General features: G+C 33.3%; 1 protein-coding gene across 4 annotated transcripts in view; it reads right to left on the bottom strand.

Annotated features, from left to right (window-relative positions):
* Positions 1-1,723: 1,723 nt before the first annotated feature.
* The window catches only part of Best2 (bestrophin family protein), a 49,871-nt gene continuing 26,880 nt past the window's right edge, over positions 1,724-24,714 (bottom strand). For all 4 annotated transcript variants that reach the window (XM_011631566.3, XM_089077312.1, XM_089077313.1 and 1 more), the window contains 7 exons: positions 24,471-24,600; positions 10,733-10,971; positions 7,620-7,748; positions 7,405-7,512; positions 6,926-7,186; positions 6,459-6,720; positions 1,724-5,626 (listed from right to left, as the gene is read on the bottom strand). In XM_011631566.3, coding sequence (XP_011629868.2) covers positions 4,554-5,626; positions 6,459-6,720; positions 6,926-7,186; positions 7,405-7,512; positions 7,620-7,748; positions 10,733-10,971; positions 24,471-24,600 — 2,202 coding nt within the window. In that variant the 3' untranslated portion in view covers positions 1,724-4,553. The remainder of the gene's footprint in view (positions 5,627-6,458; positions 6,721-6,925; positions 7,187-7,404; positions 7,513-7,619; positions 7,749-10,732; positions 10,972-24,470; positions 24,601-24,714) is intronic.

Below are 24,714 nucleotides of genomic sequence, written 5' to 3'. Positions count from 1 at the left end.
TTCTTGCCATCGTAAGCATTATTGCTCCTAGCTAAATGTTCGATCTTTCGGTTGTGGGATTTCATTACGAGCATTCAATCGTTATGACACGGTATGACCGCGTCCGTTACGTTTGCACGCGATACCGATCCGTATCGATGCATCTCCGGCGCCGCACCTGTATACCGACGTTGTTATTACCTGCATCATTATCTTTATCAAAACAGTCAATCTTCATTAAAATCCTGCACAATGTTGCTCGAAGCACTGACAAGGGCCAACCGGATCTCGAATCCAGTCCGTCGACTATATCTCAGTGTGAAGCTGCTCTTGTGCTTCTCATGACAACAGACGCAATTCGACGTGTATTCGCATATGGCACATAGTGGCACATAGTCGCGTATGGTGACAGTTAGATCATTTAAGAGGCAATGGAAAGTGGACGTAGTACTCGCCTACGAGAGGAAGAATCAGAAAAGAATGGAGTACACGACAACGCCAGAGAAGTGGATCCATAAAGGCGGAGACTGCTCGCTATTGCTGAGTGCAAACGCATGCTGTTGCTGATAAGACGCCATCTCGCACTCATCACATAAGCAACTGCGGTCTGCCTGATAATCCGCAAAATACATAATGATTTATTATTACACCGTTCGACGACGGGAGGCATGTAGATACAACATCTACATCCGTGACTCTGAAAGTAAATTAGCGCGATAATGGCCATTGGTACTTGTTTTGTCATAGAAATAAATGAATCGCATATATCTATATGTGAAAGTAAGCATGTGACAGCCTTGGGAAAACGTAAACTCCATCGACGTTTATAATTCTCCATAAGCAATAAACAATTATTACTGCCTGAGAAGTAATGATATTCATTTAAAAAATGATTAGTAAATTTAATAATATTTGTTGAGAACAAATAATTGTTATATAAAAGAATATTATTTCAAGCATTATTTTGTGTAAGCGATACATAAAGATATATATATTTTCTAATAAAAATTCTTAAATCGAGTACATGTATAAAGGACGAGTTACTAAAAATTTTATACCGTAAATTCAATTAAGCTTAATGCTCTAAAAATTAAATGTCTATATAGATAACGTTAATGATACAATTTTCTATTTTAGTGAAATTTTTATAAATTTCCTTAAAGAATTATTTTTATCTTCTTTAACTGTCCCTAATGCTTCTTTAATTGCTAGATTTATTAATTATATGATTGCTTCAAATATTATTAACTTATATGCAAAATTGCTATTAAATAGACCACTTTCAAATAGACGCTTTCAAATAGAACATAAAAATGTTATAACAAATTATCTCAAGCAAATATTGTCGTTTAATCTAATTAAATAATTTTTTTTATTGGCCGTAAAATTTAATAAATTTTAATTTTAAGTAAATATATTTAATATATAGAAGACAAAGAGAGAAATCACTGCGACTTATTTAGAATAACAGAAAGATAATCAATCTCATTATTGATGTAAAATTGAAAATAATATATTTAATATTGAATATTAATATCAAATATTTATTTCAACATACGGAAAGAATCTATTGTCTCTTTTGAATTATTCAAATTATTTTAAATGTATCTATAAAATACATTCTATGTATCTATTTAAATTTAATAATAAATAAGAATTTACGAACAATGCAAACTTAACAAAGATACGAATAGTATTTAAGGAATATAGTATTTAAGGAATAAATAATGTGTTATGTATGATATTTCTTCCAAAGAGTATTACATTTATTCCAACATAGATTATAGATAATAAGAGACATAATATGAAACATAGCTAGTATAATTAATTATATGTGACTGGACACCGCAAAAAACTTAGAAACGTTGCTTATGTAGTTCAAATTGTTCATGTAATAATAATCAGACATTTACGATAGATAACAAAGAAAAGAAGAAAGAGAAAGTATATATTTATATGTACAAATACTTTAAATTAAATATCTACAGAATGGAATTTTTTTTCCTTACATTACGTCGTTGAATGTAGGGAGATAAACGCAAACAGTCATTGCAATTTAAAAATTGTTCTAACTGTTTAATTATAATTACTAAATAAGATATATTTAACAATGTTATAAATAAGTATTAATATTGGGTACGCAATATTTTTCCTATTCTTTTCTGTTCATCACAGACCGATATTTGCACAAATCAGCTATATAATACATAGTTACTATATAACTATTATATAACAAATTACAATTATATGCATGCATATTTTTTGCTTTAATAACGTCATATTTATGATGGAAATCTCTAAATGCACAAAATGGAAGCACAAAATACGATTCAAAATCATTTGATCCTTTATGTATCTATTCAATCAATTAAATCTCTTAAAGCCAATCTATTATTAGATCTTATCTATTATATATTACACATGATTTGCAACAAAAAAGATGAAATAAAATAAAATTGAAATATTATTTTCGATTATAACCAAAGACCAAATGTTATAGAAATACTTATATAAATGTATACTAATATATATTTAATGTTAAATATATAACAAAGATATGGTCTGCTGATTATAATTCTGATATTTTTGGTAGATGTGCCAATTCTTAACATTTTCATTTATATAAATAATTTCCTAAAATTAAAACTACACATTGGAAATATTAATGTTTTCATCATAAAATTGAAAAATAATGCCTATACGTATTGTACGATAAAATAATGATATTAAATAATCTATAATTGTATGTAATACATATAGCACTTTGTCGTCTACAAATTAGATTTATGCACACATTGAAATTGAGCATGTTCATTATAATTTGATAGAAATATTAACTTAATAGTTCTTAATTATGTACATAAGCTTGTCATTCGATGAGGCACCACGTTTTTATTCTTGATGCAATTGCACTGATACACTTGTAACAATAATAAGTAATAATTTACGTTATTATTACAAATACTTTGAGCTATGATGAATTTGCACATCAATAATCGAGATGCACAAATAAAAAGCGTTTTGTCTTAAACCATTTCTCACCGATCAAGTATGATAATAATGTTAAAATATTTTACAATTTCTTAAAAGAATATTTCTATACGAATTCCATTTTGCATTAATTAATCAGCTTAAAAAATATATGTGTGTGTGTGTGTGTGTGTGTGTGTGTGTGTGTGTGTGTGTGTGTGTGTGTGTGTGTGTGTGTGTGTGTGTGTGTGTGTGCGTGTGAAACATCACACACATACATGCAAACGGCACTGTTATCTTAGATATATTCAGTATGATGAACGAACAATAATTTTCATCAGTAGAATATATGGCAATAATATATGAGAAAGCTTTAATAAAATGATATGAGAAAGATGGTACGTTAAAAAATTAGCTATATACAAAAGCATATGGTATTACAATATTACTAAAAATTTGATTTCTTTCGGCAATATTAACGATATCCACGATTGTCGCAGTCAGTTATACAAATATTCTACAAAATATTAGATATCTATCAAAATGGTATCACAATATCATGACGTATGCAAACGAACGAATTCGTAACGAAATTATATTATATGGATAAGAATTATACATATTAACTAGCAACACTATGTGTATATATTTTAATATTAATTGACACTTTCTTACGATATTAAATTATTGCACGATGATACAAAAATATTTCCCATTAAATTGTAAGACCATTTTGCTTTAAAATATTATACTTATAATTTTTCTTTGTTGCGAGTGTAAAAAATCAATAATTGATTGATAATAAGCTAGTTGATTCTTTCCACATGATTATTTTATCAATTATTTTACATTCAAGAGAGAATTTAATCGAGAATTGAATAATATGTATTTGTATAATGTTATTAAATCCACTGGTATATTATATAAATAAATGTATTTATATAATATACATTTTAAATATACGTTTTTCTATAAAATTGATTGTCATGTAGAATCTTCAATGCATAAATTATTATTTACAATATAACGGTGAAACTTTCCAATTATTTTTCTTTGTTGATCGCTAAAGATTCTAAATGCGACCGATGCAATTTGTAGTAAATCATTTGTAACATCTTGTTACATCTTTCTGCCTTAAACAGAATATATCAAAATACGTAAAAATAAAAAAATATAAATAGCAAGACTATGAAAGATAGAAAAGAGCGTGAGAGCTATCCCCTGTGTTTGTCAAAAAAAAAATCACGCTTATTCCTAGAGACAATCAAGATGTTATGATTAATCTGGAATTCTAAAGAAGAATTCTAATCAAGAAATCGTAGAATTAAACAGAATATTTTATGCCTCATGCATATTATATAAATAAATATATAATATAAATAAAATAAATTTTATTTTATAAATGAAAACCTAAGACATTTTTAAGAGAGTTCAAATAATAATTTCGCCAATAAATAATTTAGATAATCAAGCAATGAATGGATTTGTCTTATGCAATGCATATATAAGACATCACAATTAGAAACGAAGATTAATCTGAAATGTCAACAAGACTATTGTTTAATTAACTGAATAAATAAAATCCATGTTGCCAATTTTCTTCATCAAACATAGACTTCACCTCTCTTGCTGCCAGTAACAGTCGTCGTGGCGGGTACATTTGTGGACGATGTCGAGGACGTCGTGCCCAAGCCGCTCGTAAGCGACGCGTTTGTGCACGAAACACTACTAATCTTCCTCGACGTATCCTGAACTCTCTGATTAGATCTGGAAGGATCTTGAGTGAAGCTACTGGTCCTCGGTCGAATGCCTTGATTGGATACAGAAGACAGCCTGTCTATAATAAAACCGTCCTGCCTGCTTGACACAGAAGCCATACGAATTTCTCTCGGTTGCAGTCCTGGAGATTGCGGCAATGACATGCTCCTGTCGTTCTGACCTGACTGTACCGATGGTACTGGCGGACCAGGCAATGAAGCCGATCGTCTACCCCGCGCGTCTATTGCCGCTGCGTTACTGGCTTGAATTCCAGGCACCGCGGCGGTAACTACGTAACCCAGTTTTTCGGGTCTCATCAGGATCGGCGAGCGATCATTGTAGCCATCAAAAATAGGCGAGCTGCCATTGCTACCCATCGGACTATTGTTGTTGTCTATCAACGGAGTTGAGCGATCCTCCTGCCCGGTGATACTTCCACTTCTGCTACTACCGCTTCCGCTACCTTCCTCTTCGCTGCTCGTAACTTCTGTCAACGTCGCCTGGACGCTGTGGCCCTGATTGTTGGCGTGTGGCGTCGTCGTGGTCGCCGTCGTCATCAGACCCAGTTGCGTCAGATGACCCATAGTGACCGGTGTCAGGGTCACCGGTGTCATTAGACCGGCGCTGGTCAACGTCGGCGAGAGCACAGCCTGTGCCAAGGCTGCCGCGCCGGATTTCCCTGAAGCGGGTGTACTTTCAGTTTCCTGTATCGGTGACAACACCACCACCGACAAATCGGTTGGATAGTGACCGTTCGCTGGTATCACGCCCACCACACCTGCGCCGATGTTCGCCGCATTGGTAGCGGATAGAGCCAGCCTCTGTTCACGGTCGATCACCTCCTTCGTCACATCCGGAGTCGGTATGCGCGGCCTGTTCTTCAATGATACCGGCACCGAGTTCAGCTTCGTCATAGTGCCTACAATTAGAAAAGAGAGTGTTAAGACGACACTAGTCTGGTTGACTGATTCCGGAATCTTCCCGAGGACGCACGTAGAAAATAGATAATGATGTTGAAAATAAAAAATAATGCCGATTAAATTAATAACTGTAATATTTCTCGTCTGGAGACTTCGCGGACGAGCGTGAAAATGAGTTTAAAACTATTGCTTTGGCGCCAGGTGAAAAGGCGAAAGAGTTACACGATGAGAATATAATTATACGGATATGATACTTTTGCGACACTATCTTTCTCCTTATGAGACGCGCCAAGGGAAGATAGTAAAAAATAAAAAAAAAATACAAGGACTTAGAGAGAGTTCTCAAGAGAATTTTCTCGCTGAACGCAAGAAATAACCGCGGAAATTGCAGAGGTCACGTAAGATCAAGTATTACGTAATCTTGCGCATACGTGGAAACAATAAAGGAAAAGCTTACGATTCTTCGAGACTTTCTTTCAAGACAAGTCATGACTCAGAGGAAAAAATCTTTAACTGGAAAAGCCCAGATATTCTTCGAAAGCATATTAATAAGACGAAGAACATTCCACATAAAAATAGAAATAGATAAAAAAATACAAATAAAAAATCTAGCTAAAAATTTCAAAGTTTTGTTTCAAAATACTTTTAAGAAAGAATTTAAGGAAAAATATTTCACGAAGTGCTTCATCTAGAAATTAATTTCATTAGAAACATTTAATGTGTTTTAAATACAAAATAAATAAAACTAATAAAACATAATTAATATAAGTTTATAAATGTCAGACAAATTGACACTAATATATTATCGTTAATATATAAGCTTCTACGTACCTTGACGACCCATACGTTGGCTACGGACACTTTTACGCCCAACGAGACGATCATAAAGAGACATTTTAAGATTGGGATTGTTTGTTTGCGGAAGACCGCCGGTCTCAGGACTACTATATACGCTATTATGACGGTTTCGTGAGAAGAAACCACCACCGCTGCTATACGTAGTCGAGGAACTGCGTACCGAACCTACTCGGGTGATTTGGCGTTGGAACCAGCCATTCTTCTTCCGTTCCACTAACGGAGTGTCCACACTCTCCTAATAAATATGAAAGATTTAGTCTTGAAAGTGTTGCAAAATAAAAACTAATAAAAGACAAAGTCATATAAATCGACAAAAAAAGATTGAATATTCTACATAATTATTTAGACCTTTTATTGATACATTTATATTTAAATGAAAGAGCATAAGCAAAAATTTATATAAAATTGTATTATTGCGTCTATGCAAGCAATTCACTTACATAATCGGCATACATATCATCCTGATGAGTTTTGCGATGCTGACCGTGACTGTGAATCTGTGTTCCCAGCATAACGTTTGCATAAAGAGCATCGCTATCTTTTACTTTGTAATGCTCCGCAGAACCTTTTGGTTCTTCTTTTCGATATTGCTCACTAGCAACTGTATATGGCAAGTCCTTGGGCACAACTTCGTCCCAGTATTGATCTTTCAAAAGTTCTGGATGTTCCTCGTGCATCTCATCAACGATCATGTAACCTGCCTATCATACGATAACGCGATGACGAGAAACAATGCATTAACATATGATTGAATAAAAGGTCCAAAGTACATAGTGAAAAATAAATTTTCCTACGTAAATATTTAAGTCTAATATTAATTTGTCTATATTATTGTATAAAAAAATTACAAATAATAATGATTTATAGATTGTTAAAGTCATTATTTTTTTATAATTATTTCTTTCTTATTGTTATGTACCTTGATATGTCTATCTATCAACCAGTTTAGCTCGATGTCATCGTCATCTTCACCGAAAGGATTAATCAGCACCTCTGCGACTTTCAGCCATCCGATGTAAAAACAAAACTGCAAGAATATACGGCTTTATTAAAAGTCTTGAACATTATGCAGGAAAACTCCTACGCAACATTCCACAGTCATAGTTTGAAGATAATATCGTTCATTTTAATCACCTGTAGCGTTGTGAAAAACGGAAAATACATATCCGGCTCCTCATATTTTCCGGTACCATTTGAATGTTCGACGAATTGTCTGCCAAGTAAGGCCGAAAAAAAGTAGGCGTACAGCGATAATGTTACCACCTGAAAATGTATTGAGAGCTTTATGTGACACAAGATTCTTATTACATCATCAAAGTAAAAAAAAATGTGGTGTAAATTTAGTAATAGTAAATTTTGAGGAAGAACGCGCTAATGACATTTGTCATAATAGGAAAGATTAGCATATGTTATAATTTATTTCGCTTAAATATCAATTACTTTGAACGTAAAGTTGAAACAGAAAATTATTCCCGGAAGTTTCGAATTTCGTTAGAGATTATCGCCTTGTCGCTTCTTTTTCTGTGTCATGTAAGTCCAAGCAAACAGGTTTAATGAATGAATATCAAGGTCGTCGCGAACGCCGCCTTTCTCATTGAAGGTTATCAAGAAACGGTAGTTTATGCAAAAGTGTAGTATGACTTGTGCATAAAAGGACGATAAATAGTCTTGCATGTGTACTTGAGAATTTTGGGACCGGTTGATCGAAAAGATTCTCGAATGTAACGCGAAATCATTCTCGAAGACGTGACGTATTGCAGCAAAATTACTGTTCAACTCTCTTGTCGACCTTGACCATGCAACATGTATCGACTTCGTGTTTTATGCACGATTCATTATCCGCGCTGCATCCGTTGGTTACCAGCTTTAAAATGTTCAATGGAATATTCCTTTTAATTAAATATTGCAATACAAATAGACACATATATGTTGTAGTATTTTATTTCAAACTGAATTGTTGAGCACAGGAGTCAGCGAGCGAATGAAATGCGCGTTCCGAAAGAGGCTCGTTATATAGGGACAATATTTCGGACAATAATTTGGGATTGATTGTGGATTAGCGGTATCGCGTCGCTGCAAGATCTAAAAGATGTTATTCTGCACCGAAAGCAGCCGCCGCTGCCTCTGATGGCACGCCGCTATTGAGCACAAAAATAACTCGCGGTAGAATCTGAGACACCGATTTTCCAAAGGATTCAAAGGATCCAAAGGATCTAATGTACGTTAATGTATGCTAATAATAATTACGTTTAAATGTGAGTATAAACATTGATAAGTATATTAAAATGACACGTGTTATAATTATATATTTTTTAAAAATCAGATTTTAATTAAATTAAATCAATCAAATACACATTTTAAGATATATCTTTTATAATACAATATATCCTTTTTACTCATTTTTATTTACTTATTTTCAAATATAAAAAAATATATACGGTATTAAGAAGTGAGAAATATTATATGTTATATATGGAAAATGGATATATGTATGTCAGAGGTCACAATTATACATTTATTTATTTTCATTATGATACATGGCATATCGTGATACGGCAATGTCTTAAAATCGTTTGTTACAAGAATGAGCAAAAACGTTTACAGTATAAACGCAATAACAGCGAGCATCCAAAACGGGTATTAATCTTTGACGGATGTATCATTACGCGGTGAATACTCTGCGGTCATTACGCGTAATCTTCTTGCGATTTCACGGAGTATGTCGAATCGCACTATCTTGAAAGAGATTTATATTATGATTTATACATAAGAGAAGACTATACGCATGACGTATCGCTGTTTTGCTAATTTCTCCCAAATTAATAACAACTGATGAATGATTTTATTTATTACTTTTATTTATCTCGCTACGTAATCAAGTATACTTTTAGACACAATTTAAATGTATTTAAATATTTAGAGCAGATAAGTAAGAATAATTATTCATAATGATTGAGAAAATAAACGTGAGATTGATGAAATAAAGACATTTAGAAATCCAAGAGTAATATGAAACATTCTATATATATTATACAGAGTAGTGCTTTTTGCTGCATTACGTTTGCCTAGACTTGCGAAATGATGCGGTCTTTAACTCCTTGAAAATAGCTTTTGTGCCAGATAATTAGGGAAATTAAGTAAAGTTTGAGCAATTACACAATGCATAAACGTTCGCTAATTGCAAATACAAAATATACCTTTCCAGGAATAAAGCTTTACTTCTCAACTTGATTATTTCTGATTTGTTCAAATGCATTGTCTTAAATTTTCCTAATGGATATGATAAAGGATTTAGAAAGTATGAAACTAATAAAGGTATAGATAATGAAAGAAAAGATTAATAATATTTATATAGATGTATTGATAATTGACATGTATTGTTATCCATAAATGGATAACATTAATTATGGAAAAATTATGTGTTAAAAAGTATATTTTCTACATGATTTTAATTGATTATCAAATTATGTTAATAGAATCCATACACACAATTAAAATAATAAAATATAATTTTAATATAATTATTGCTCAGTAATTCGTTATATGATAAATACTTTTAATAATTAAACTTCTATACTTATCTATTAAAAATTGCTTAAAAGAATGATGTGTTTCAAATAATGTTATAAAAATATTTGTGATTATTATTTAGCTGAAGATGACAATAAACTTTTTTGTTTATCTATGTTCAGTTTGATGTCACACATTGCAAGTAAAATGCATTGAATACAGTTGTCGTAGAATTACATAATAATGCGTCACGATCTTGGCGCTTAAAGCATGATAATGACACGACTACTGGAGAATGATGAAGACATTCACGTAACATATTCGACATCTGCCAATAACGGATGGCACTATCGATAATTGCTCTTTCCATGGCGCCAGTGTAAGAAAGAATAGATAGAAAAGATAATGTTATTTCTTGCATACGAAAAAAGTAAAATAAATAAAATAGATTACTGTATTTCATTATTTTCGAATAAATATATGCAACATTTATGAATTATTTATGATATATTCCTTCGAATTCATTTATTATTTCAACGCATTTTCGGAATTACTCGGATACGTGATACTTCATTAAATTTATCAACGTCTTACAAATTGAAATTATTATAAATATTTATTCATAGAAAGACTTATAAAAATAGAAACTTATAAAAATAGTGCGAATTTTCAAAAGATGTATAACTGATGTATGTATCTGATTATAACGTTTTTCAATTTCACAAAAAAATACTCACCTGAGTGTAGACTAGAGGAACACAAACAGTATCGTAACCAATTAATGCGCCAAGCTTTTTCCGGATGTCGCTGAGCTCGACGAGGAGAGTTTGCACTACTTGATCGCTAGTGATCAAGGCCTCTTTCCTTGCCCTATTGATGATATTCGTCGCCCAGACCAATGGCATCCAATATTTAGACATAGCTGCCTTTTTGTTCATCATCTCGAAAATTTTCTTCTCCGATTCCATCATCAAACCTAAGAAAATCGTCGAGATTAAGCGTGAGTTATTTCATTATTCGCCCGACTTAAGCGAAAAACATTTCCGGACGTCCTAGCTAACTGTATAATTACACGAACTTTCCCCGCGTGAGACGTTTGAAAAATTTCCTCAACGAGATACGGATGCTTGTGTATCGTAAATCGCGATCGATATCACAGGGCAGTAAGTCAGCCAGCCCGCGCCTCGTAATGCATCGCGATCCTGCGTTAATTAACAAATCCATCAGCACGGTTCGTTAATCGGCAGCAGATTATCAAACAATCAGCATTTTTCATCGACTTTCGCGTGCGCTCTCTACAGAATTAGCTATACGTTTATTTGAACTAACTTGTAGACTCGTAGATAAATGTATGAAACTGTATAAACTATTAATGCAAAACATGTCCGCATAAATTTCTTCGACATCAAAGTGAAATCGCCGATCAAAGAAAAATTCTGCTTTATTTTCTGATCGGCAAAACATCATGTACAAATGATATTCTAAAATTTTGAACTGAACATATGTACATCTTGCCATATTTAAATAAATAATCTTCCTTAGTGTTCAAAAATATATTTCACATTTCAGATATATATATTTTTATAAACTTTTGTATAAATCAATTTTATTTTATATTAACTATATATTTTAAATTAATTTCTTTAATTAATTTTCTAATTCTACATAATTTTAAGCGTTAAAAAATATAAATTATACATCTATTAAATATAAATGTATAAATGAATGTTGAATAAACTTTTGGCAACTAGTTGAAAAAAGTGTATCTTCATGAAAGAAGACATAGAAGATGTTCTTAATAGAAATCATTATTGAATGATTAACAAAGATGTGATTAAAAAAGATCTAATACTTATTCTCTGATAAAATAACAATTACGTAATTGCTTATTCCTAACGACACGAGTCGTAAATATTGAACGCGCGCGATAGCGTAATGAAGACGAGAAAGATCGTAAAAAAATATGAACGTTTGGTTAACCAATGAATCGCTTTCGATGCTAAGTCGATGATAAGTAAGAAGCTCATAACGTAACGACTTTCATGTGTAAATGTACATTTGAAAGAAAATCGAGAGATCGTGATGAAGTTACCTAAAGCGAGATTACACGACATTATATCTAGTTTCTTCCGTCCAAATCTTAACGAAGAATCTTTTACGAATTGCTAGTTGACATCTTCCTAGTGAAAGTCAGTGAAATAGATTATTTATATAAGGTTTGTAATTATTAGACATTAATAGTCAGATATATACGTGTGAACTTAAGTTAACTAAGATAATCTGTAAATGCAGCAATGGAATATTCTGCTTTTGTAATCTGCTACTTTTGCTAGTAAATTAATATTTTTATATTTCAAGAGATTTATACATTTTTTTTTATGTATACTGATCGTGAGGATTCGAAAATATACACATACATGTATGTGAAGATTCGAAAATATACATGCATATGTATATTTTCGAATCCCCACGTGTGTGTGGAATTTTAGATTTAATGTCAAAATTCTTATTTCCTCCATCGTTCTCATTGATGGAAGATCATTCATATAAAAGCATCATTCACACCAACACGTACAATTTATAAAGAAGAAGAATTTATTTTGCCAGAATAAGTGAATAATCCTTTATGTAAGTGCGCATAGAATGCTTAACAGATTAACGCACATGGTAAAGTTATTCTCAATAGTTTGCCATTGCTTTCCGAGAGGAGACGAACGTAAATATTTTTGGCTTTGTCAGGAATCGCATTCGGGATTCCTCTAGCATAGTAGACGCTGTCTAGAATACGTCTTAGAATATTAGTTTCATCATAGTAATCTAATTTAAGCATGTAATGACAAAATATTACATAATTTGATAATTAATAAATGAAATTTATAACATTTATTGTACTAATCTTTAAAAAAATTATCATATAAAATTATACGTAAAGGCAACATATATAACAAGAATCAAATGAGCGTTTTATAATTTTTATATAATTATAAAATTTTATTATATATTTTATATAATATAATTATAATATCATTATATTATAATTTTTATATAATTTAAGTATGTAAATTTTATATAATTTAATTCATTCAGTCTAATGGCACTACAGCCCAAGTCGAGCCTAGTCCTACCTCTTTCCCGCTTACGTATATCTGTAGTGTGCACGCAGATTATATACAGGGATATGGGGACCTACAATTTTATGCCGAATCCGAACGGATTTAATTGGGAGAGATTTTCGTGGCAAAGATATTCTTCGCAGTTTGCCGAAGAGGAGACGAGCATATGAAAAACATTCTTGGTTCTGCCGGGAATCGAATTCGGGACCTCTAGCATACTAAGGCCAGTGCGCTGCCTATTATGCCTCGCTCTCGATTTGATAATTAGTAAATGAAATTATTAAGTTACTCTCGGTGGTTTCCACATTGCCTTCTGAGAGGAGATGAACGTAAATATTTTTGGCTCTACCGGGAGTCAAACCCGGGATCTCTAATATAGAATAGATCAGTGTGCTACGCTCGCTCATAAAAGAGGAATAACTATTAAAGATTATCTTCTATCTCAAAATGCATATTACCTCATCAAAACATATACGAAAGAAAAGAACATTTATTAAAAAAAGGGTTATTCTAAAAAAATACGTATCTTTACTGAAAAAAAAAAAAAAAGAAATTATTCGAGCAATTCTCATATCTTTTTCGAGAAAAATGTACTTGCATGACTTGCGAAGAAAATTTAATGCGGAAACTGGCTTATCATTTTTCTGTAGAAGAAGGTGTTACTCCAGAAAACTGGAAGCAAGAGCAGCTTGCTTCAATAGATTAGTTACGCATTTTCGAAGAAAACATAAAGAAACCTTCGTCTTAACGAATTTTTGTATTTATTCCTAAAATTTACCTATGATATTTATTGAAGTACTATTTTCTACTAATATAAAACAATTACCATTTCTAAGAATTATTGAAACTATAAAATAACTTTTTGTTAATTAAAATTTAAAACTTATTCATAAAATATTATTTTAAAAAACATTTGCATTATTACAAAATTTATATTCAAAAATTCGGAATTGGAAGATATACCTACGCAAATTTTCCCATTATAACGAATGCAATAGATCTGTGATCGAACAAGTAAATTGAATTCTGTCTGAGAGCAATCGTAATCGAAACAAAAACTATCTTAAAAGTCACGGCAAGACCACAGAGTTAACTACTGGTTCAATACTCGATACTCGATCGAGTAACGGGAAGCCGTAATTTTTTTCTCGGAGGTATCTTTTTATTGTTAGAACAGAAAGGATTCGCGTTCGCAACGAATGTATATCCGTTACTAAGCTAGGACGATGTGCAAAAAAATGAGGCAGCCTTGCTGCCGACACAGCTATCGAAATAACTCGCGGCGTCGCTCTGACAAGTCGTTGATCGAAGAAACCGTCTGCCGAGATGAAAGACACTCCGGTGGAAATGTGTAGATTACTAATGACGGTACACGCTCTTTTATGCGGCAGACGTACGATAGTTGGATCAGGTACACACCTTAATGGCAAAAACTGACAGAGATAACTAGGCATTTAATTTAGCGTTTTACATGATTTATACGACTTAAACATACGGCATGAAAATCTTTTTTCTTTACAATAGATTTTACCCTTCCATTCATTTTTTCTGTAATATATGCTCTTATGCATAGCACATTTGTATGCATTCTTAACATGCATGTTCGAGCATTGTCTCTTTGATACACCGTTTTGCGGATTGCATGTTATCCCATTTTTTTTAACATGATGTATTCTTTAATACATCATTTTAAGAGCTACGATTCTCCTTATTACTTTCTTTTTTTATGCATGTAATCGAATACAAATGAATCTACAGAAATAATATTATTTTAATTTTTATATAAATAATAAATAATATAAATATTAACAAATAATTATCTCTGAATAAAATTAGAGTCTTATAACCGTAACGTCTAATATTAACGGATAAACGTAAAACGGAAATAATTAATTAAATGTTTCATTATTGTATTTGGATTTTTAATCGAAAAATATATCTTGTGCGTACGATATTCTTAACATGCTGGCAAACATGCTAGCAGAATGTTTGAAATCATTTCTGAGTGATCGATCGATTTGATATGCGATCAGTTCGCCCCATTCATTACGCGACCTCGATACCGTACAGATGCCGTATAGTCACACGGTATTGTGCACAAAGAGCTCGAGAATTTGCAGGCAGCTACAGAAAGTAATTCATCGAATGACTCATTCGGATACCGCGATTATATTATTGAAGATCAAATATATCGAAATGGATAATAGCAGGTTCTCGCACAACATGTTATATTAAGCAAGACTAAAAATACGTTGAAATAATGAAAATAAATTTAAAAATATTTGCTGCTCAATTAAAAAATATTTCACACTTAAATATTTGATTCCTCTTTGAATGTGTGCTTTCATGCTTTACACTTCATCAATTCCCATGTGAAAAATGCGTGGCGCCATGCACCTTAAAAATTTCGAAAGCGCTCGCAGCTATGAAGGTAATTTATATTCACTTTCACAGGTTTTAACGGGACGTACAAATTCGTGAGATGACGTCCGCTTAATTCACACGTCGGTATAAAATTTACCGGTCGAAGCGGAACGTCGTCTGTATTTGGCAACACAGTGCCACTACTACGACCATCTTTAGGAGAAGAGGCAAAGGATTACTTAATGCCGTTAGCATCTGCTAATAGAAACAAATCAACACTTATTAAGAAAACACCTGATTGCACGTAGTTCCTCGATCCTATAGTTGTTTACATTAAACTGTAGCTCGTAAATCATAATCATTGCATCGTGGAAAACGATAGAGTGTTCGTGTTCGATATAAAACTTGATGCGCGTGTAATGAGTTTGAATTCGCGATCATTAAATCTGGATTAGCAACCAGCTTTCTTTGCAGCATTTATTCAGCCGATATAAATAGATAGATGTGCTTGACGAACATAAAATTAAAGTATATACATATCCCGATGCATAAAAAGATATCAAGTACACACGAGATCTAAATATAAATAAACATCTATATAATTTCCTAAGACGTAAAAAGAATAAAAGTAAATTATAAATAGAAAGATATAAGAGTAAAATGCATATGGTAATAATTTTTACTTAAATATCAAAAAATTGAGGATGTTTAATAGATTATATATAATAAATAATATAATCTATAATCTATAATGATATATATTATCTATATGATATATATTATCCATTTTTCTTAAATGGTCCCCGAAGTATCCAATTTTCTTTATTTTAAAAATCAGTTTCTATCAACCTATAAATATAGCAATCGATAAGCGATGTTGACGCAAAAATTACAACATAAAATTATGCCTTATGCGGAAAGCAAGACAAATAATTTATTTTTCAAAGGCGATTATGTGGCGATACAGACGAGATTCCAGAAAATTGCACCCCAAGCGCAGTCAAGTTTTGCAAGTCTCACTAAATAAAACGACTACGGCGGTAAAGAAGTGGTTCCATCCGTTCTTAGCAGGATGTTTACCTCTCGGGACCATTGGCTACAGACATGGATGAGCAAGATGAGATACGAGCACAACGGGCCCGGGGAGAAGGATGCACGGTAGGGGTCAATAATCGCGGAGATCCTTGCTCGGCTGGCAAGGTCGCGATAGAAATAAAAAATAAACCGAGGTCTCTCGGTCCTATCCGTTCTTCGTACTTTTCGTACTCAGCGCGCCGTGACGACGCTGAAAAGCATCTCCTTCGGAGAAAACCAGTCTGCCGTCCGGTCCGTAACTCCTTAAGCATAGTCTACAATACAGGAGCCCGCGAATGCGGATGTATCGCGTAAAAGTGTCATGGGATCTCGACATTGGGACATTCGAGTTGATATAATCATATTCGTGGGTTGTATTAGACGTTCTTTCCCAAGATATTGCTAATAAAAGAATCTACGCGTCAGAACGAGAAGTCATTCCTGTTATATTATTAATATAAAAAGTCATCTCAGATGTATTCTTTAATATGTTTATTAAAGTTAATATATCTTATCCTATATTACTCTTAATGTGCTACTTGAAAAAGATAATTCTCTTGAATAACGGGAAAAGGAATTATGTGTCTTAAAAAAAATATTAAGAAAAATCAAGAATATATGACGAAAGCAATAAAGTCAAATAAATATAAATAAAGCAATAAATTAACAAAAATAAAATATTGGATGTTTTTTGTGAGTTTTAATTAAAATAAATTTAAAATAAATTTATCCAGGTTTTATTTTATATTAATGCTTCAACACAATTAAAATATTATACATATATTTACCATTAATAATTTACCATTAACGATAAATATATATTAAAAAATTAATTTATTTAGGCCTTTAACTTTTCGATCGATTCAATTCATTTATTGAATTACTATAACTTTTATTATAAGAAATATTGAAATAAAGTAAAAAGATTGAATAATTATTAAATTTTTGCCAAGATATATATTGTCTCTTGCGCATAATGATAAAATTCTTGCACAAGAATAACAGTACTTTCTGTTGCATCAAGAATAGTGTGCATGCATATGTGGAAGGTGTTATTTAAAGTCGCAGACTTGGCGCCAGTGAAAATGCACTGATTAGGAAATATTTTCGCGTAATTAGAGGCGAGTAAGAATGGCTTTGAAGCCATTCGGCGCGTGCGTTGCGACGAATGCGTGTTGGATGTCAATAGACCGCGTCTACTAAGGAGAAAATCGATCGTGTCTATGCTCGAGTCAAGACGCGCGTGCATTATACGTTCACGTGCATCGCTGATTCTCGCAAATCGCACAACACATGACGCGACCATTAACGATTTCACTATCATCTGAGCGACCAAGCGCTTCCGTCGCCAAGTGCAAATCGTCTATGCCCATAGATGAAATTGATGAGATTTTCCCCATGCATCGTAAAACTTGATCTGACATTGCTTACACTTTCTGAGATAGAATTGTGAGTTATGATGTGAATCATGTTAAGCAAAATAGTATCAATCAATGACAAACATATGTTTGGAATACTACATCATTTTACTTATAATTATCTCAATATAACATGAAAATTTATGTAGATTTTATAAAGCATTACAGCAAAGACATTAATTTCTCTTTCATCTTTTTAAGAAATTATACATTTTATTCTTCCAAATTAAAATTGTCTAAAATAATCTTTTTCTTTGAGTGTATTTAATGCAATAGTTATATTAAACAATGCAATAGTTATTTTAAACATATTATGTATATATACAAATAAATATTACAATAGTGAACAATAATTTTCAATTCAATATTTCGACATTATTTTTATAAAAAATTAAAGCTCTAAAATCTCCATAAATTTTAACGATTTCATAAAATTGTTTTCGTAACAGATTATTTAATAGAAAAATATAATTATTTCTAACAGATAATGCATGCAAATGTTTCAGTCTCACTTTCAGACTGGAAAGAGTCTATTCAAATCAGTTTAAATTCTATAGATCAGTGACCGAGGTGACTTGCATGCCTAATATTTTTTATACCGTGGAAAACGGAACTTTTGTGCAAAGCACGTTAATCAAATGTACCAATGCCTATGAATTAAGGATGCGAACGAACTGATTCGCATCCTTAATTGTTTAGGTAAATGCAATGACATTGCATGGAAATGTCTATCTAACTGTAAAACATATACAAAAATTAACACAAGAATTTACACAAGAATTAATTTTATATTCTGTAAAATATATATATTTAGCAAGAAATAAGCATTAATGAAATAATTATAAATTTATAATTATAAATCAAATTAAAAATAATTAAAAATGAAAAACACTTTGTTTAAGTGTTTAATTAAAAATTCAATTTAGATTCAATTTAATTAAAATTTCAATTTTATACTTGTTCGTTTTACATTGCTAATAAATTAAGAATGCATTGTAAAAAAGCCCAAATATTGTGGTTTACACGTCAAACGTGCACGCGTGTGTGTATATATACACAAACACACATACACGCGCACACATATCCAACAACCGTCAAACGATTAAGAAATCTTATATTCCGGGAGATCAGAGCGTTTCTCCTCGTTCTCTTGTTTCCTTGCTTTAAGCGATGGTCAAAGTCCGACCTTCCCCAAGGCCGATATCTATGTAACACTGAGTCCAGATAAAGTTCACGGATTTTACGTTCTTTTGAGGATAGTGACACGTTCACGTGACCCAGACGCGTTCTATAACTGTTTCTTGAGAGAACTCGAGAATGCCGGAGAGTTCCACGAATAAACCGCGAAGGAATCCGTTATCTACGTTAATTATAGGAGTTCGATTGTTTCCTTTCTGAAAGCCAAATCGCGATATCCGCCAGCGAGAAAATGCCAATTGTGACGTACGTATAATCGCGCATAAAGTCGGCCTTATCGCGAAATTAATTAATATCGTAGATTTCCTTCTTCTCGCCTTGATTACCGTGAAATTCCTCTAAAATTTACAGCTACCGGACAATCTTATCTATCTATCTACGACTCGATGGAGCGTGTGCTCTCGAAGCTGCTATATCCGGACGTAATTATTTTCTTGCGGATCGCGGCCCGCGCCGTCGATCGCCGATTGGCATAATCGCGGAGAAATTCTGCCTGGGACAATAATTCGTGCTAAATATAGGTAGCGCGTGCTGCGCGTACATTGGCGTACTATGAGCTTATAGGAGAATGGAAAAAGAGAAGGAAGAGGAAAAAAAGGGAAGAAACGGATTCTTGAGTTTCTTGCTCTGCTCTCGCCGATGAAGCCCCAACTTGAGGACGCCGATGATGATGATGATGATGATGATGATGATGATGATGATGATGATGATGATGATGATGATGATGATGTCGACTAGCGGTGTGATTTCTGAATTCTTCAGTGGAGCTGCTGAAGAAGGTGAAACGGCTGCGCACGTATCGCCAGCGTGATACTGAGGAGTCTAGCCGATTACCACCTGCAGCCGCGGCTAGATTATGATCCTCATTACGCTGACTATATTTAAGTCTACATCTAGTCTCGTGGTCTAACTGCAACGATCTTTACAGATTCCCAGATAACTTCCTCGCCCTCATCTCGTGTCTGACAGAGCAACAGGACGATCGCTCTGAACGAAGCTAATAGGTTGCTCGCCACGTGTAAATTGATAGACGGGCGTGTATCGTCAGAAAAAGAGATTATAATTCTATCTGCGAGCCATTAACCTGATAGCAAATGCATTTAGAGCACTCACCTATGCGTAGCGTGCCATTAATAAACCGATCAATCATGATCTTGAAACAGAAACAGATTCGCCTGCATTCGAAACTAAGTGATATCTATGACGGAGCCAGAGGGAAAAGCGTATCGCGTATTAACGGTGAAAATCAATGGATGATTGCAAGAAGGTCTGCGGAAAAGAGAGTAGCAAAGGCCGTAGGAAAGACGAAGGAACACCTCTCGAGGAAATCGCAAAGACGTGACCGATGATTATCTTATCGTGCGGCGCACGGCATTGGCGCATCGGATCGGCCGCAATCACGGCCGGGTTATTTCTGTATGCACCAGGAGGAAGGAGTTGGCATGCAAGAACGAGAACAGGACGAGAGGAGCATGAGGCAAAACCAGAAGAAGCCCGCAACGTCTCAGGGAATAGAAGCGAGATGCTGCTGCGGGCCTGCGACTGCAACGGCCACGCGGCTGCAAAACGAGGAGTTCTTCACCGTGAAGAAAGAAAAGGAAAAGGACGAGGAACTGGCGCCGGCGCTCCGCGTTTCTAAGCAGTCTCTCGGCATGCCCGTTGAAAATTACCCGGACGCACGTGAAAATTGCCTGCCGGCGCGCGAGAGGCAGTCGCGGCTGACAGCGTAGACGAGCGCGACGCCGTCGCGGCGTCCGACGATTTCCAGATCGTAATTCGCCGGGGGAATTGGGTACATGTGGATAATTTCGACTACTTTCAAGACTCGAGTTTCGAGATTTCTTCTTATCGCGCTATAATCTCGCGTTCGCGGTCGTGCCGCGATCACAGGCACGCGACTTTCTGCTCTTGCGAGGATCTTTGGCGCCGAGGTTCGCCTCATTATTCAGCGCACTTGCAAATCGCTCGTTTAAGATATTTTATAAATATTTCATTGAGGTTATCTCGAGTTCAAAAGTTTAAAATAAATAGAGAAATTTATTCTACTTAAAGTTATTTTGTTTTGATCAATATTAATCGTTTTGAAAGATATACGAGATAAAAATATAAATTCGCATTTCCTGTTTCTTACTGGGAATAAATTTCGCTTATGTGATTCCTTGGCAAATATATACTAATAGAAGTCATAGAGGCAAATTTATTCCATGTCTTTCGTAATACTTCATCGATGTCAATGACCACTCGTCGGAAACGCGCATGTATGAAATCGTTTTGAATAACGTCGGTTTCAATTCTACATTGGCATGTCTTCTCGAAAAAAAATATCTGTTGAGTGCGGTCAGTTCTATGAAACTGATTTCATGATTTCATCATGCCGGACATAATATTCGTACAACTCTAGGTATACATCTTAATTGAAAGCATAATAAGATAAAAACAAAAAGCGGTAATTAAAAGAAATTTTTCATATTGTATGTTTTTTCATATTGTATTGTTTCATATTATATGTACACGACATTATTTTTTAATCTTAAATGCGACATAAAGTTTCTCTTACTAAAAATATCTTGTTTACTTGGAATTTGACATGCATACGTAACTGCAGACATGATGTTCATATCTACGTCAGCACTTTTCTCTTACTCATAATTTTGTCATGTACAAACACATTATCGTGAAACTGAATTTTGAAGAGAAAATATGATATAATGATGATATTTTTTTTCAATGTACATCTGTTTCTAAATTATTCGTATTATGTATTAAACATTATATCTTAAAGAGTTTGATCTTATTTGAAAAGGTTATAATAATAAACTTATAATGATAAATAATTTGGATATATATGAACAATTTATTATGTCCAAATTATTTTTATTAACTCAAATTATTAGATCAATACACGTGATTGTGTTAAATAATTTATTTAAATAAATTCAGTATGAGTAAAGAATGTCTTCTCTTTGTGCTTTATCGATATTGTAAAATTACAATGTACAAACACGTTTCGCGTGTTTGCACGTCTTCCTCATTCTTTTCACAAAAGAAGCAACGATTGTCACATCGCTTGCACAATGTGAGAATTGTTATATTTCCTCCTTGCACATGTTATAAAAATTATATTGGCATTTTTATTTGTCATTTCTACATCATTTAACGATTATTTTTTATAAAAACTACTCTCCAATAAGATCAGAAGAAACTAGCAGCATTTTATTTAGAAAAATGCAATGTATTATTAATGAAATAGTCGTTACAGAGTATACTATCGTTGAATAGATTTTGTTTCCATGATAATAAGTAGATTCTATTTAGATCCTGTTTGTCTTTCTTTTGAGATCAAACTTCTTCGTTGCGCCAGTTCGTTTCTTTCGCGACGCTGCTCGAAGTCAATCATTTCAACGGAAGAGCAGGTTCTTACCGTAGATTCCACCACTTATTCCCCGATCTAGGGATGGATGGTATCTTCATGTTCATGGAACATTCGCGGACCCTTGGAAAAATGCAAGCTATTCCTGGCGTATCCGCTCTGACAGTCGGATAGTAAAAAGTTGAAGATGGATATGCAAGCTTCTTTATAGATGATAGAATTGCAGGAAGCAACAAAAATAATCTAACAATCCAGAAAATAAATCTTCCTTTCAGATAATAAAAATTGATAACATGAAAGAGCATCTTTTGAATAATGTATCTTCAATCTATATTATTTGTTTTACTTGCCATATTTATGTTTGATCAGATTATTTATCACAACGAATTTAATAACAAATTCCTGTTTATTTTTATAAAAATTTAATATTATATATTCGTCAAAGACGGATTGTTTATTTGAACAAAATATTGAGAAATAAATTCAAATTAAAAAGAAATATAGCTCGCGATGTCAAATTAGTCTCCATCAAAAATATCTCATACTTGTCTTATTAATTATATTCGTGTCTGCACTAAAAACATCAAACTTGAGAATTTGACATATACATAGCTAAAAATTATTACCTATGTAACGGATAATAGATGTACGTGTATTGTTCAACATTAAGCCGTTGAGTACCGTTTAATGCGCTAACTGCTGAAACACGCGACTTTGTTCCGCCGTCATGCATTATTTCGCGCGAGGTCTATAAGGCGTGACAGAAGCGTCATAGTCGTCGGGCGTTCAATGGTCACGATATCGCTTGCGATTGCCGACGCAATCGCATTCGAAGAACGACGAAAAAGACAGAACTACCGAGCTGTCCTTGCGCCGTCATGGCACACGCGGCGAAGCTACATTATATTATATGTTTATGGATGACGTGATGAACGGTTTTGTCCGTCGGTACATGTCGACTAATGAAACGGTGACATGTAATGCGATAAGAGAGCCGTGAGCTCCAGCACAAAGAGCGATCTCTGTTTAACGCAGGTAGGGCGTTATCTTCATTCGTTGCATTCGTCGGTTGCAAGAGTGGCTGGATATCCGGCGAGTTGACAAAAAAATTTGAACAACGGTACATATGTCGTTATTGCGATTATTGTCGGTATTGTTGATGATGTATGGTGATTATTACAATCTAGCAATCATAAGCAGGAAGAAACATCAACAGTACTTCTGATTATACTCACAGCAATACTGTATGGTATTATTAGAATAATCAAAAATAATATTATAAAATTATTTAATAATTTTAAAAACAATTTTTTTACATATAAATATTTATATAAACTGAAGATATGATGAATCATATGGAAAGTTTACATCAACAGAGTCGATTGACTTCGGGAGACTAATAAATTCTGTGGGAAAAAATATTAGATAAAAAAATTTGAAAGTAACATTGGAGTCGTGGGTATTATTAGAAATCATAAAAAGTAGCACTTGATCGCAACGATCCGTGGAAGTCAAGGCCAAGTATAATCTGTCCCTCATCGGAAGAGTAATATTTTATGATAATAACATATGTGCTTTCCAATTACGATTAGTATTAGTTTTGATGAGATATTTCGAAAATGTGTTATTATAATCCTATTTAGGAAGGACAAATGTTTTGTTAACATAAATTTCGTTAAGAATTGGAGAAATTATCGAAATGTATTATTTCAAATTAAATATATTAATTCAATTTGTGTTTTGCCTTCATACATTAAGTACGATGGTAAACTAATAAATATTTTCGAGAGCATTTTGCGAAATAAAATTCAATATTCGTGTGCTACGGTTACTGATATCACACTACGATTAGAAAGTGAGCGGTTTAAAATATCATCCGTATCGGATTTTGCAGGCTATCATTATTTAAATGTATATTTCGAAAATGTAACTTACTGACCTACATCCACCATATGTTGAAGAGTTGGAAAACGCCTCTTAACACGGAGCGAAATCCTTTGCAGTGTAATGACGTACGCGAGTACGGCATACCTCACAATGTTGCGTCTCATCAACCGCCCCCGTTCATCCTGAAACAAATGAACAAAGATTCATCGATTATACTTCATGATACATTTTTTATTAAACACGTTTACTGCATTTATTTTTTTTTTTTTTACTAACCGATCTCGTGTAATAAACGT

The sequence above is a fragment of the Pogonomyrmex barbatus genome, unplaced genomic scaffold (genome assembly GCF_055798465.1).
Source record: "Pogonomyrmex barbatus isolate J1 unplaced genomic scaffold, ASM5579846v1 scaffold2, whole genome shotgun sequence".
Classification (NCBI taxonomy): domain Eukaryota; kingdom Metazoa; phylum Arthropoda; class Insecta; order Hymenoptera; family Formicidae; genus Pogonomyrmex; species Pogonomyrmex barbatus.
This window is presented reverse-complemented; position numbering and strand designations above follow the sequence as displayed.